The 16,304-nt window shown below is 30.6% G+C and overlaps 1 protein-coding gene across 1 annotated transcript; it reads left to right on the top strand.

Annotated features, from left to right (window-relative positions):
- The first annotated feature begins 3,153 nt into the window (after window positions 1-3,153).
- On the top strand, window positions 3,154-14,067 carry LOC108907704 (aldehyde dehydrogenase, mitochondrial). The gene is made up of 6 exons (XM_018711493.2): window positions 3,154-3,456; window positions 8,466-8,711; window positions 9,638-10,036; window positions 12,706-12,988; window positions 13,048-13,250; window positions 13,461-14,067. Exons 1-6 carry the CDS (start codon window positions 3,352-3,354, stop codon window positions 13,764-13,766), a joined length of 1,542 nt encoding a protein of 513 aa, XP_018567009.1. The 5' UTR covers window positions 3,154-3,351; the 3' UTR covers window positions 13,767-14,067.
- Window positions 14,068-16,304: the final 2,237 nt, after the last annotated feature.

Below are 16,304 nucleotides of genomic sequence, written 5' to 3'. Positions count from 1 at the left end.
TTTGGTGAAGCGGAGACTCTTGAAGAGGGTCTTTCGCTGTCTGTATCGTCCATGTATATGTATATGTTCTCCTCGTTTTCGGAGTCCGACATGTTGTGCGTGTGTTCTTGCGTGTGTGCGTGCGTGCGTGTGTGTGTGTGTGCGTGTGTGTGAGGGTGTGTAGGTTTTAGTCGTGTGGGGATGCCCCCTTACGGGGGCGTACGTGTCTTTTGGTGTATTTGTCTGTCTGGTATATTGTTTGTCGGGGGTCGCAATTTTAAAGAAATGTATTTTAAAGTAATGCAAATAACTGATAAATAAGTAAAAACTTACCTGGGCATAACCCCGGGACAGGTGCCTGCAACAAAGATGCCGACGGCCTCTATGCTTAGCCGGGGATTAGGTCGGTGATTAAAAGGAAAGAAAGGGATTCTTTCCAGGTAGCCTTTATAAAGGCAGGTAGATTTTGCTAGTTGCAATCACTTCACCTCACAAACAAACACGTCCGCTCAGCTCGGCTGTTCGCACTGAACTGAATATATAGTTCTGTATCATGCGAACCGACCATTTCGATTCTATGAGCGGGAAAGTCTGCTTTTCAAATGCTGACGATAAGAAACTTTGAAATTATAGAAACCAGTGGCGGCCATGGTCGGTTTGTATGAGGCTCACATTTTGTAATTAAAAAGTTATACTTTAGTTGCTTTGTTAGCATTAGAACTTAACCAAGATAAAATTGAATAAATAAAGCAGAAATGTTGTTTAAAATTCGAGATAGAAAAAATACAGCTTTTTTTTATAACAAAAGTGATATTTGGCATTCATCATTCTCATGGCGCTTTTGGCTGTTGGTTGGTTTATAAAAAAGTATTAGTCTTAACTTAGCCGTAACTTAACCTTAATCTTAGTCCTAAAAAGTTAAATGTACAAAATGTAATGTATAGAACTAGGGCAAGGTTACGATTTTTTTAAACCAATACATTAAATTCTGTACATTTAACCTTTTAGGACTAAGATTAAGGTTAAGTTACGGCTAAGTTAGGACTAATACTTTTTTATAAACCAACCATGTATAGAAATCGTTAAAATTTGGTATGACTGTTTCAGTTCAAATCTGAACATCCTGTAGATATATTGAAGTTCATCACTGATTTTGTTATGAAGGAAGCGCAGTAGTCACCGCTAAATATTTTGGTATATTGACTCCTCACACATATGTGTTGATAAAAATAGGTAGATACCCACTAAACATTTTTCAGTTTCTGACATGTTTCAGAAACGTTTCCATTTTTCTTGAAACGTTTCATAAAAAGTCCATGCAACGTTCTGGTAACGTTCTAAAAGCCCAAGATGTCCTACCCATAATACGTTTCCAATGAAACGTTTCAAAAAATTGGTTTCAGTAACATTCTTTTTACGTTCCATTTATGCCCTCGATATTTTTGTTTTACGTTTCAGTATATTTTCAGAAATGTTTGAGTAACATAATAATTTTATTACCATATTGTTCTCATAATGCTCTCAACTTTAGATCATTTTCATTTCAAAAGCGTTTTTGAAATAGTATAAATAGTGTGAGTATTTTTTTAAATATCTCTAATACTCCTTTGTGATATTTTTATTTGTATTGTGAATGACTTAATTCGAACTAAAAAAAGTTACATTGTATATTAAAAAAAATAAATATGCTCTTCTAGTTTGGGGATGCGGCAACTTTTACTAAGAATTTCTTTCTTTTTGAGAAGCCACTGAAAAAAGTTTCTAATATGGATTATGAATTTTGCCATTCATCGTACAAATAAAAATATCACAAAACAATATCAGAAGCATTAAAAAAAAGCTACACATTTTATATAGTTCAAATACGCTTCTGAAATGGAAATTTTCTAATGTTGAGACCTTCATGAATATGGTAACAATGACGAACTGATAATTAGAAAAAGTTAGTTATGATTATGAATCTTAAAATGGTAGGTACATGAAAAACAAATAACATTACTGAAAAATAATATAAAGTTATAATTTCTTCTACGCATGGTCAATATTACATATATCCTTTTAATAATAATAAATTATACAGCAGAAATAAGGATACAAAATGATATCTTGACAAAGTAAATATCTGTAGGTATACCTAAACTCTTTTATTTAAGCATGCCTATACACATAAACAAATATAAACATTTGTACAAAATATAAAATAAATGACGTCTATTTCACTTGATTCATCCATATTTCAAATAGTTCTCACTGACTAAGTAGTTGCTCTTCAAATTATATCGAAACGTATAGTTGTTGTTCCATTTTCTTAGTTCTTGTCCCTTGTCCTCTTGTCTGTAATAGGTAGTGGGTATAACTATATTTAGGTAGATGTGACGCAAAATTGGAAATCTCTACACATATCGTTTTAAACATTTTGCATCAATATTCATTATTTTATATGCACCTTACAATAACCACAACTGCACACACTACAAATTATCACATAAAATAGCGTCAAAGTAAAGATGAATAACAACGAAACCAAGCAAACTGACAAACCGCAAACCTAACCTAACATAATACGAATTGAAACGACACACGGGAAACAAATAAACTCGGGCTGTTACGCGCAGTCTACGCAAGTCACGAACATACATTTTTTCTAGACTTGTGTTATAAATATGCTACCACATTTTTTTTTCTAATTATGTCTTTATATAACAAAGGCAAATGAACTAACGCTTGAGAAGGATTGGGGATTGAGAGCAAAATTTAACTAATGCCGAATGTTCCATAAGATAAGCAAAAATAGCAAAGGGTTGTTCGTCTGTTATGTTTCCGAGATCGAAAGGGAATGTTTCGAGTAATGTTTCAAACTCTCTTCAATTGTAACGTTTCGGCTATGTTTCACTAAATAAGTTTTCAAGTGCTACATTTCTGTAATGAAACAGAAACGTTTCTAGTTAATGTTTCAAATGTTTAGTAAAACATCTCATTTGCAACGTTTCATTTACGTTTCGTGTTTAGTGGGTAGATTATGAATTGTTTTCACAATTTGTATAGAAACTAGAAACGTTAACTGTAGCTATCACACAATATAAATAGATTCTAATCTGCCGTAAACATCCAAACATTCTGGATAAAGATTAAAGGTGGGGGAGATTCCTAAATAAAACATTACCGTTGTGGAGTTGTGATTTGACGTTGGTTGTGGGTCCTCCTATATAAATCTGTAGCGTACGTCGATTATACAATTTGCTGGCAGTTTGAGTTCGAGTTTAGTGTTTGTTCGTTTCGTTTATTGTTTTGGTGAGAACTGAGAACTGAGAAGTATTGTGAGTTCCGTAGTATAAGCTATCTAGCGTGAACTATTGATTTCATATCTACAAAATGTTGAGATTGATTGGGAATACTGTTACAAAATTATCAAAATGCAGCTATTCTGCACAAGCCATACCAAAACCGGTGGAATCTCCCAATGTGCTCTATTCTGGGGTAAGTTATAAAATAATTTCATTATTAAAATATTAAAGATAAGAATTAGAAGCATGGTTTTGGCGTGCGGTATCATACAATCAAGTTGTGCTCTGCACACGGACCTACAATTCCTACAAAGTCAAGATTTTAAGTGATAATTTTTCGTAGAGGTTAAGGTTAGGGGGTAAGAATTATATTTTTGTTAGACCATGTATGTTAACGATAAGAAATAAGATAGACGATAAGGTTGATAACAAATTACAATTTACACTTTAATACATAAATGCTCATTGAAATATAAATCCAAATATTAAATTGTAGGCTTTTTAGATAGATAGCAAGTAAAACAATTTTTTTGTAAGGGTACATGAAAAAGTATATATTATGATATTGGTAGGTATAAAGGTGTCTGCTTTACTGATAAATATATCTTATTTAAAATAATCAATAAGACACCATATGGGACGAAAACTTATTCAAAACAGTAGCTAAATTGAATCGAAATGAGGATACATCATTTTAACATGCAAATTGAAACGATTGTCCACTGCGCCATTCGAATTTTTTATCGTTTCGACAAAATAACCGAATCCGTACCGTGTGAACGGGCAGTAAGAAGTTTAAGCATACTCGAATTTAAGCAACATTTTTTAAATGCGCCTTCTAAAATGCGTTATAGGGGATAAGTTACAAATCCTTAAAGGACAAATAACGAAATTGGATTTTATTTCGCTAGGGCCGTTAACAAAATGAACTTTTTAAAACCTGGTTAAGTCTTACATAACATTTGACTATATTGAAATTCGTATACTAATTGGAAGGCGGTGGTTTAGTTAACTTTTTATTTATTTTTAACTTTTTAAATAGTCTGCCTGACAATTCGAAAAGATTGGACAGTTTTAAATAAAATTTGCTTTAAATGCTAGGTACATTAAATTTTTGTGGCAACCTAATATAAAAATTAGATACTACTTATCATGATATCGTTAATAATTCTAATTCGTTGTAATTTGCCATTGTGCGTCCATGATTATGGTCAGGGTCAGGGTGTCAGGGTTAGATTCTAACGAGGATTTATTATTACTCGCACTGATATTTTGCTGTAATAATACTAATAATAATGATAAATTTAAGACAGATGACATTTAAATGTTTCATTGTAACTAAAAGTTGAACCACTGCACTATGTTGTTCGATTTGTTCATGGGTGTTTTGACTACTCGTGTAGAAATAAAAAACCATTTTTACCTAATAAGCAAATAAAAATATTTGTTAGCTTTTGGAAAAAAATGTATCTTCGTTTTCATGTGTAATAATAGGCATTATATTGATAACATTTGGTGAAAATGGTTTTTGATGGGTTATGTTTTTTTTACGAAGTGGGAATCGAGGTCGTCTGGACAACATTTAAATCGAGAACATGCATTAACCAAAACTCGTTCCAAACGTGACTTTAATAATTATACCCTAATTTACTTACCTAATAAAAACAATACGTTGTTGGTAGCAAAATAATTTTTTTGACGTGCGAATCTACACGTTTATATTATACCTACCAATATCCAAATAAGTCGAGAAATAAGTAGTCTAATTCGAAAAAGTAGTATTTTCCGGACTCAATCTCAAAACATTTATTATTAGGAGCATTTACTGAAAATATAAAAAGATACCTGTTCCTGTATGTTTATTAATATTATTGTACGTAAATGGAAAATTTATTATCGTTTAGATATTTATATATTTATCTGCTAAATATCATTATTTAGAAGTTTTATTTTTATATTTGTTATTTAGATATGAATACCTAAATAATAAAATAAGTTATCTTCTCATGTCCATAATTTCTTTAGATGATAATGATAATTAATTTCACGCTGTGAATATAATGCTGGACAACAAAGTATCTATATAAGTGTCTTGACCTCCCTTCTAATATAAATATGCTGGATGCAACACCTTTTTGAATAAACTGAATAAACAGCTATTTGTTCATTCTTATCGCCAGCTTTGGCCAGTATCTGTACAGATAAGCGTTCAAGAAGAAAGTATTTAAGTCAGTGAGTTGAAATTTAAAATATGACGATATATTAGCTTTGTTCCTAGAGCAGTCCAAAATAGTTTCCAACAGTCGGACGCATGCGCATTCCGATACAACGCTTACATAAGGCTCAAAATACGTTGTTTGGACCCAAAAATTGTACGATTCTCGGTTTGGATTTGGACCCAGATTAATCTGGGGTTTGGAATCAAATGCGATCGAGTCTGACTGTTGTACATAATACACTAGGAACAAAACATCCTCTGATCTCGTGAATGCAAAATATAAAGATTTCTACATGCATGATTTGCCATGGAATCGGAAAAAAACGACGTCCATGTCGAAAGGAAATCGAATGCCCCCCTAGAGAACAGCATGTATATTAAGAATAAAAATGAAAACCTAATTTTGTACTGTGAACAAACGATCTAACAATACTCATGTGAATTTTTTAAATTCTAATCTACAATCATAAATCTGCCAAGCATAAAATTGAACTCTAAAACACAATATTAAAATATATTTAAATCGTTTTTCGTGTAAGTCTTATGTTATCGCGTTAGCTATTGGAAATTATTTTCATTAGTAGTTGCTTCCAATTATTAAATATGTTTTTAAGTATATATTAACTATAATTATTTCAAACCGTTATCATTATACATAAAATTAAAAGCAATCGTGTATAAAGATGTTGTAAAAAGCTTGTTATCGCAGTATATATTTACTAATTGTAAGAATTACATATTTTTAGTAAAAAAAATCAAAATGTTTCTTTTCTTTCATTATAACAATGTATTTCTCATTAATAATTATTACATATATGGTACAAAGTAGTAAACATCATTCCAACTTCATTGAATTCTTATTTAAAAAATTGCCTAAAATACAGGGTGATAGGTTATTATATTCGTCGTTTTAACATGAGCATGAGTATCTAGTGTCCAATGTAAAAATAGCATATATATTTTTTAAACCCCTTGTATATAATTATTTCACTTTGTCTCGTCTAAGATGTATACCATCTACCTGTAATATGTAAATTGCTGTCCCAACCAAGGCACAAAAGAATAACAGATATACAGATAATAATTAATTAAAACTAATAGTAGAAGATTGGGATAGGTGATTGAATTTAATGATTTAATGTTAATGTTCGTTATTTTTGGTAGAACTGATAATTAATTAAAAAATAATTAATTGTTTTCTGTGGTAAAATAAACTGTTGTAATAAAAAATTACCAATGTCCTATTCTGCTTCTATTGAATTATTAGGCTTGGTTGGTAAGGGTCATTAATTTTTTCATTAAGTAATGGAAAAGGTAACGAAAAGGGTGAGACTTAAGTAAGTCAGCATTTCGTGTTTTTTTTTTGGTTGTCCGTGTGGTCAGGCATCTGGAACAAATGATTAGTTTCGGTTCTGTGTCTAGCTTATTTTTTTGTCTAGATCTGATTTACTTCTTTTATTTTTATAAAAATTGTTTCACTTTGATTTATCTAGGTTTTTGACACGGTTTCTTTATTCAGATTTACTTATGATTTAAATTATAAAAAAAAATAAGGTTGTAAAAAATGCCACGATTTTTTAAATGGATTGACACTTTTGACTAGACTCATTTTAACATTTGGTGGAAGAGAGAGGGGTTTGGTGGTGGGGTGGTGGAGAGACAAACGGAACGTCGACATCATATATAATTTCAAAATGTGATCACCATTACCACTAGGTGAAAATGATCCTTAAAATAAAATGATTATATCGACAATTTTTTTTTAAAATTACCCTCTGTGCAAAACTTCGAGGGCTAGGTTTTCTTTAGAACACACTGAATAGTCAATTTCCATATATACAGGCAATTTATAATATGTCCTTCCTTACAGTTACATATATGATATATTTTATCAGGATACAAAAGTCTAAAATTATATGATTTGTCATTTTTTTGTTATTATCACAAACGGAGTTTCTATAAGAAAAATATATAAACATGATTACGTTTCAATTTTTTAGAACAAGAAAGTCATATACAGGGTATGTGATCACTACTTTTGAAAATAAATGGAATTTTTAATATTTTCTCAACTAATGAAAAATTTGACGAATTTCGTTATTTAAAAAAAAAGAAATTATTTCGACATAATCCACCACGGTTGTCTTGGTGTATCATAAACAGCTATCAATTAATAATTACCTACATAAAAAGTTAAAGTGTTTAAATGTTAATAGTTCAAGAAGATATACCTGAGTTTCAAGGAGATAATCTTGTATTCTTGTTGCTCTATCAACACAGAAAAATAGCCACGATAGATAAGATCTTACTGTTTCTGCATTTCTGAACAGAATTAATAAATATTAATAGAACAAAATATAAAACACAAAACTTTTAGAAAAAATTAAATATCAATTTTGTAAAATATATAGGAAAATGTGTTTGGTTTATTAAATTATTGATTTTTTATTTTTAAATAAAATTAAATCAAATTTTAAAAAATATAAAGATATTAACAATAACCAGAAGATCTAATCTAAAACAACTCCAATTCTGGTTAATTTAAAACGTAAACGTATAGTAAGTTTTGTTTTAATATATGTTATTGTTATATAATTATTTAATTATTTAATAACTGTATCTTTTGATATACATATAAATAAATTCATTATTAACCTTCTTCTTGACCTATGAGATAAATTTTACCAACCACAAACAATCTTAAGCACCTATTTTATAAGAAAGTTTATGGAAAAGTTTATCTAGATTACATAATCCACTAATAAAATTAAATATAATTTTATTCTTATCATATTTGTTTAAAAATGTTGCAACCTCATTGTTGTTAATATGATTAACACTATTTTAATCATAAAAATAAATTTTATCTAATGGATAATTCAGCACTAAGTATCCATTTTTAATATGTATTTTGATTTTGTATAATATTTTTACAAACATTTTCACCATACATTACATTCAGCTATTAATTCTATTTTTTCCAGATCTTTATCAACAATGAGTGGCACAAATCAAAAACGGGAAGTACCTTTGAAACTATAAATCCTACCACCGGCAAAGTCATCACCGAAATTCAGCAGGGAACTAAGAAAGACATGGATCTAGCCGTCGAAGCAGCTCATGATGCTTTTAAATTCGGTTCGGTATGGAGACGATTGGATGCGTCGGAGAGGGGACGTCTTTTAAATAAATTGGCAGACCTTATGGAAAAGGATGCAGGGTATATCGCTGTAAGTTAAAAACCAGTTACGTAATTTTATTTGGTAATTAACATGTGTAAATTAAAATGCTTGTCTGAAATTACTCACTCAATCAATACATTACTTTAATTAATAAACCGATATACATATGTTTGTAAATAAAGATTTCCAACAATGGAATGTGCTAACGTTATGGATGTTAATGATGTGACATGCTGTTTTAGATTTATATTAACACATGAGTGCAATTCCAAAGGTGTGTAATAAACATTTAATTTAATTTAATTGCAAATTAAATTGCTTCATTATTTCTAAAAAAACTTTAATTGTATCGTTCAATGTCTTGACATCCGCAAATCTCTAAAAATATGAACGAATATTTGATTTTAGGCATATTTTAATTTTTTGAGAATTGGTAACAGAAAATTGCATTTATTAAATAATTAGATTGAAAATATTTTAATTTATACTTAACGTCACAATTTAGATATATAAATGGCAATTGTAAAGATAGTAAAGGTAATGAACTATAATTTTGCTCTGAAATTGTTTAAAATTTTTTATTCGTGAAATATGATATTTATTACTGTATATTAACCAAAGGGAGCACAAATGCTACCAGATAATCTTAGTCTACAGTTTCTTCATTTAGGAAAGTTGAACAAAAAAACTTCTGTCTATTAAAATCACATAAAATATTAGCTAAATAACTCCAGTGACGTGTTATCATATCTTTATAATAATATTGTCTGGAGTCTTGTTCAGTGTATTAATATTTTCCCATATGTTACAAATTAACAAAATTCATGGTTCAATAGGCTTGAATTTATATTAAAAACTAGAGAGACAATATTGTGAATTCTGTTCCGAGTTATCACTAGAATAAATTAAAAAAAAAAAAATGTCCAGATCACATCGGGAAAACCTTCACTTAACAAATAGAAAACTCCTTTTAGAGTTTGGAAACCCTGGACAATGGGAAACCTTACCACGAGGCCTACTCCATCGACGTGCTTGGTAGTATTAAAGTGCTTCGATACATGGCGGGTTGGGCAGACAAGAACCATGGAAAAACCATTCCGATGGACGGTCAGTTCTTCTGTTATACTCGCCACGAACCTGTTGGGGTGTGCGGTCAGATCATCCCCTGGAATTTCCCACTCCTGATGTTGGCTTGGAAAATTGCTCCCGCTCTAACAACGGGCAATACCGTAGTATTAAAGCCGGCAGAACAGACACCACTGACGGCCTTGTATGTAGCACAGCTTATCAAGGAAGCCGGTTTTCCCCCTGGGGTTGTTAACATAGTGCCTGGATTTGGGGATGCTGGTGTAGCATTGGTTGAAAATACAAAGGTATAGTACATATATTCAATTTTTTTTTAAGTTTATTAGTGTAACAACTGAATTTATTAAAATATTTAAAAGTCTATATTTTTTACAATCTTTTATTTGAAAAAAGACTATTCCTTTTTTTTTCAAATTAAATATTGTGAGATATACAGACTTTTTATATATTAAAATAGGTTATTTGATATGCAGATTATATTTTTACAAGGCTTAAATCAAATAATAAACTTAGTAAACAAACTTATTTAGAAATGTTTACCAAAACTCGCCATGCTCTTATCACATGTTCATATTTTATCTGAAATTGTTGATTAATGAATACTTAAGCTGTCGATTAATGATGTATAAATACACATAAAGTACAATATTCATAAAAATGTATGGAACACTTTTTTTTATCTTTGATTGTGTTAATGCTCTTAGAATCCAGCTAATCTTCTATTATTCCTGTGAGAATTGTGCAATAAATAGCCAGGCGTTTTCTGTTGTGAAGGTCATTTTAATGTTGGTAAACTCTGAACGATTATATGAATATAATTATGTATGTAATTTAATAATGTCTCTACAGAAGATAATTAAACAACAAATTTATTGTATGTTCTATCTATTACTTGCACATGGGGCATTCCACACCAAATCGGCCACTTTAAAAACCCTGACCTCTTTCAATTTAACTGAAACTTTTTTATTGTTTTTTACCCCATTGAAAACCTCTGAGAATTTTTTCTAATTTTTTCACCAAACAAAAAAGCTATGGATTTAAAAAAAAATAGCTTTTTTTTTCTTAAAATAACCATAACCTTTTCAAAAATTGTGTTATTGTGACGTTCTTTTTTCAAAAGTTTTGTTTTTAAATGTACTCTGAAAAAAAATAGATCAAAATTAACTGGACCTATCTCACTGTTTTTTATTTCAATTTTCGAAAAAAAATTAAAATTTCTCGGATTACCATTTTTGAAAATTTTTTTTTTTCTTATAAAAACACATTTTTTATAAGTCCTCAAATTTTTTCAGTGGTGTTTTTTCGTTTTATATTTATTTTATTGATTGAAAAAATTTTTTTCAAATTTAGCTTATTTCACATATCACCAATTTTTGAAAATGTATATAAAATCCCAATTTTGAAAAAATTTATTCTATGCAGCGATTGATGACAATTTCGAAAAGTCAAAAGGGGATGGTTTCAAAATGATTTATTTGAGTTCAAATGCGTTGCATGTCTTTTTTTAAAGCCCAGTGGGCCCAGTGAAAAATGGACCAAATAACAACTTGTTTTTTCATTTTCTTTGTTTTATTAAAATTATTCAAAACGATCTATTTTTTTCTTAACTTTTTCAAAAAAAATCGAAATTTGTTTCATGTTTACCACTCAATTATTTCTTTCATATATTTTTTTTCAATTTTGGGATTCTATATACATTTTCAAACATTTTCTTAATGGTGTTGTGAAATAAGATAAATTTGAAAAAAAAATTTTTCAATCAATAAAAAATAGAAAACGATAAAACACCACTCTAAAATAATTTGAGGATTTATAAATGTCAAAATTTTTTATAAGAAAAAAATTTTTTTTCAGAAATGGTAATCGAGAAATTTTCGTTTTTTCGAAAATTTAAAAAAACACGATAATTTGGTTCAATATTTTTTTTTAAAGTACATTTAAAAACGAAAATTTTTAAAACAAAACGACCCGGTAATTCAATTTTTGAAGAAGTTATGGTTATTTTTTTTTAAAAAAGCAATTTTTTTCAAAAATTCTTAACTTTTTTTGAGTTGGGTGAAAAAATTTGAAAAAATTCTGAGGGTTTTCAATGGGGTAGAAAACAATAAAAAGTTTCAGCCAAATCGAAAGAGGTCATGGTTAAAAGTGTACGATTTGGCGTGGAATGCCCATATATTGATATTCTGCTTTTAGTACTTTTGTGCTAATTTCTCACATATTTTATCTCTAGAGGCCTCTAGAAAAAAATCTCTGCTTACTGATATTTGATTTGATACAAAAAAAAAGTCACGCACTTACTGAATTAGGTCTTTTTTTCTGGGATGGGCACCGGGCTTACTAGGGTGGGCCGTGCACCCCCCTTCTCCCCCCTCTCGCTAAGCCCATGACTGTAAAAGCTAAAGTATTAATCTTTTAACTTTCTCTTTGAAATTATTTAGATCAGAATCCAGTTAAGATTGACTTACCCATACACAATACCGTATTTTTGACAGTTATATGCCCAACTTTGTTATTTGACCAGACGGAAATATTGTTAAATTAGCAGTGTATACAATTTTTTAACAAATGCAATTTTGGGTAAAAATTGCTTCAATTATTTTACTTATAGGCCGTACAGACCATACAGGGTGCCAGAAATTTAATGCCAAGTTTAGTTAACTTCAAACCTTCATAAGTCTGCTTTTTTAAATGGAACTGTATGTTTTTCTATATTCTGATACACAATTTTATTCTCTTTCGAATGGTATCAGGTAACGGTAAAGCTTAGGGTTCTAGCTATCTCCCCTATAAATATTGTTGCTTTATCTTTCTTACTATAAAATACACATGGTTTAAAGCTAGTCACTGTTTCTGAGCTTTTTTTTTAAATGGAATACTTCATTTTATTTTATTCCTTTATATCTTTTATAGGTTTTATTTTAGATTCAAATAGGTCATGAGAATTTAATTTCAGGTGGACAAAATTGCCTTTACGGGATCAACAGAAGTAGGGAAGAAGATACAGAAAGCCTCTGGCGAATTCAACCTAAAACGCACCACACTAGAATTGGGGGGTAAGAGCCCCAACATAATTTTAGCCGATGTCGATATCGAAAAAGCTGTCGAAGCAGCACACTTTGGCGTCTTTTTCAACCAGGGTCAAGTTTGCTGCGCTGGTACCAGGACGTTTATTGAAGATTCTATCTATGACGAATTTGTAGAGAGATCCGTCGAACGTGCCAGAAATCGTAGAGTAGGTGAGTGTCGTAAATATATTTTTTTTTTCACGATTCACGTATTTATTATGAATATTTAGGAAATCCGTTTGATCCCCAAACCGAGCAAGGACCACAAGTGGATGAGCTACAAATGAAAAAAATCCTTTCTCTAATCGAGCAAGGAGTCAAGGGTGGCGCGAAATTACTTCATGGTGGTGAAAGGCACGGCGAAGAAGGATATTTTGTTAAACCTACAGTTTTCGCGGATGTAGAGGATCACCACGTCATTGCCCAGGAAGAGGTGAGTAAATTTTTAATAGAAATCATTGAATTTTTACCGTGGATTTACGGAAGCAATTTTTCTCAAATAATGGCACGATATCAACATTTATATTGAACCAAGTAATCTACTGTCAAAGTGAATGTTTTCCGTTCGTTACCAAATATCCTGCATAATAATAGGACATAAAATTTCTCAAGAGAATCTCACGTAATGATCTATCTGTTTTAGATCTTTGGCCCTGTCCAACAATTAATGCGCTTCAAAGACTTAGACGAACTAATCGAACGTGCCAACAACACCAACTACGGCCTCGCCTCGGCCATTTTCTCTAAGGACATCGATAAGATTAATTATCTAGTGCAAGGTATAAAGGCTGGTACTGTCTGGGTTAATACTTACAACGTGTTATCCCCGCAATCGCCATTCGGAGGCTTCAAAGATTCAGGCCACGGCAGGGAAATGGGACAGTACGGTATTAATCAATATACCGAAGTTAAATCCGTAATTACGGCGATTCAACAGAAAAATTCGTAAACACGACTTTTGATGTGGACTTTTTTTGTGATACCTAAGGCCTGTAAAAATATTTTTTAACATACTGTTCCATAAATGTTTGTAACGTATTATTTGGTGTGCTTGCTATTTACACATTCGACTGACACTATCTTGTGCAGTCATTTTATTGTTTTTAATTTTTTTAATATATAAAAGCAGTTAATAATCGATTAGCTGGCACACCATTTAGTAACCATACCAAAACGTGTGTTAAAAACTGTACTTTTTTTGTATGGATGAATGTTATTTTTGTAATAAATAAAATCTGCTTCAAGCGTTATGACTAAACCCTTGTACCACCTAATCCCGTTAAGTCAAAAGAAAATGGTAATGATTAAATTGGACAAAGTATTTAAAAATTTTCGTCATCCAAATAACTTTGGGCAAACGAGGCACAAACACAGCCGCACTGGGCAACCGGGCTATAAACTCGATTGTCCACAAATGGCCCAGCAGTGCAGTGCAGCGATGCGGAATTTCGTGTGATTCAGGTAATTTTAATTCATTATATGCTGTTGAATATTAAACTTTGGAATCAGTCCACAAGATGGCGCTTCACGTTCATGTTAATTAAGGTTCCTACATTTTGATAAAGCACCGTAATTAACTGTCGTGGCAAAGTCCCTATTGTCAACCTTGGAATTTGAGTTTGAATTTTCGATACATTTTTATGCAACTAATTCATTTTCACATATTTTTTACAATTTATTGCGCAATATCTCGATACTTCTATGAATAATACTATTTTCTTTTTATATAAATGGCATAAAACCGCCATTTTAGGGTAAATGAGAACATTGTTTGTGGTACTAGACTTTATTGTTAAATAAAGTTCCTAAACTGCAGCAATCAACTGCCATTTTGGGGAAAGTCTATTGCCAACCTTATGCAATTAATAAATTTTCATATTTTTTACAATTTATTGCGCAATACTGTAACATTTAAATTTTAGTATTCTTTTTATACAGGGACAGGGTGTAAGAAGTTTGACTGCCATTACTTCAGTATGAGATAAAGTAATCATAAATGAACAAAAAAGTTGTATATTACAGGAGCGTAATATTAACAGTTTTCAAAATACAGCAAGTATTAATATTGGGGAGTTTCATCACAATGTGGCAGCAGACGTGTCCTACGGAAAAAATGTAATTATTGTAAAACATTAGTAAATTTCAAGACAATTGTTTTCCATGAAATAAAATGTATCGATTTTGTAGTACGAAGATAGTGTTGTGCTTAAATTTTATCTCTATTAATTTTTTTGTGATTATGAATCTCTTAAAACAAGAACTTGACTTTTAATCAAATTATGAATTTGAAAAAAATGTAATTAAAATACCTAAAGATTCACGTCATCCAAATAATCATATGAATTAAAAATAATTTAATTATTTCACAAAATTCAGTAATTTTTAAACAGACAAGTACAAAACAAACTACAACATATGCCCAAAATGTTCATCACCATTTTCGATGCACTCACGACACCTTTTGAATCCAATTTTCGCGCACTCGCTGGAAAACGCCTCAAGAAAAGGAAATAGTGGTACGCAAAAACACAGACACGGTCCAATTCCAGATACCAACTGATTTGCGTAATGCTGGACAGCTTATAATACCTCGTGTTATCTGGCGCGCCATTGTCACATTGCTCAATATGAATTTTATCGAATTTTAAATTTACAACGCTAATTATTTTTTGGAATTAAGCATAAAGAAGTTCAAAAAAGTGATAAACATTATATTTTATGGTATTGTATGCACGCAGTTATGTCAATATTCCTTAATTAATCGAAATTTTGTACATCAGGTGAAAATTTTGATAATTTTTTTCTCGGAAATGGTAAAGTTTAGGACTCGTGCCATATAAGTCTATTAAAATTAAGGCAGTTAAACTTCTAGCACCCTGTATAAATGGTACAAAACCGCCATTTCGAGGCAAACGAGAACAATGATTGTAGTAGGTACTTTAGTCACTCTGGAGACATTAATGTCAAATAAAATTCCTAAACTACAGCAATCAACATCCATTTTGGGGAACAGAACACTAATAGCGGTACTTGGTCAATCTAGTCAATGTTAATGTTAAAAATCTAGTTCCAGTAAAATTTGTTCAATATTCAGTTGAAATAACCAAACTATGTGTATTTTTGTCTACTATTCCTATCCCTACAAAGAGGGCTAATCTATTAGGAAAATATTTGCGCAAATAAAATAGAGCCCTATATCAAAATATATTTAAAAAAAAAGTTATTACTAAAATTTCAGGGTGAATTTTGAAAATTCCTCATCTTAAAATGTTTTGCAGTTTATTTCACAAGCAAGCAGGATGTTTGATTATTTATAATTCTATTATCAGCAAGTTTTTATGTAAATTTTTGTTTTGTTTGCAGTTTATTTCACAAGCAAGCAGGATGTTTGATTATTTATAATTCTATTATCAGCAAGTTTTTATGTAAATTTTTGTTTCACAAAGAAATTTTAGAAGTGACCTGGTAATACTGGGGTAACATCGAG

This window comes from Anoplophora glabripennis, unplaced genomic scaffold (genome assembly GCF_000390285.2).
Source record: "Anoplophora glabripennis isolate ALB-LARVAE unplaced genomic scaffold, Agla_2.0 scaffold200, whole genome shotgun sequence".
NCBI classification, from domain to species: Eukaryota; Metazoa; Arthropoda; class Insecta; order Coleoptera; family Cerambycidae; genus Anoplophora; species Anoplophora glabripennis.
The sequence above is the reverse complement of the archived record's forward strand: the minus strand, read 5'-3'. Positions and strand labels throughout refer to the sequence as shown.

Coding starts and splice junctions, on each gene's coding strand:
- LOC108907704 (XM_018711493.2), top strand. CDS start 3,352: ATGTTGAGATTGATTGGGAATACTGTTACAAAATTATCAAAATGCAGC. Junction 8,712..9,637: donor AGGATGCAGGGTATATCGCT/GTAAGTTAAAAA, acceptor AACTCCTTTTAG/AGTTTGGAAACCCTGGACAA. Junction 13,251..13,460: donor ACGTCATTGCCCAGGAAGAG/GTGAGTAAATTT, acceptor TATCTGTTTTAG/ATCTTTGGCCCTGTCCAACA.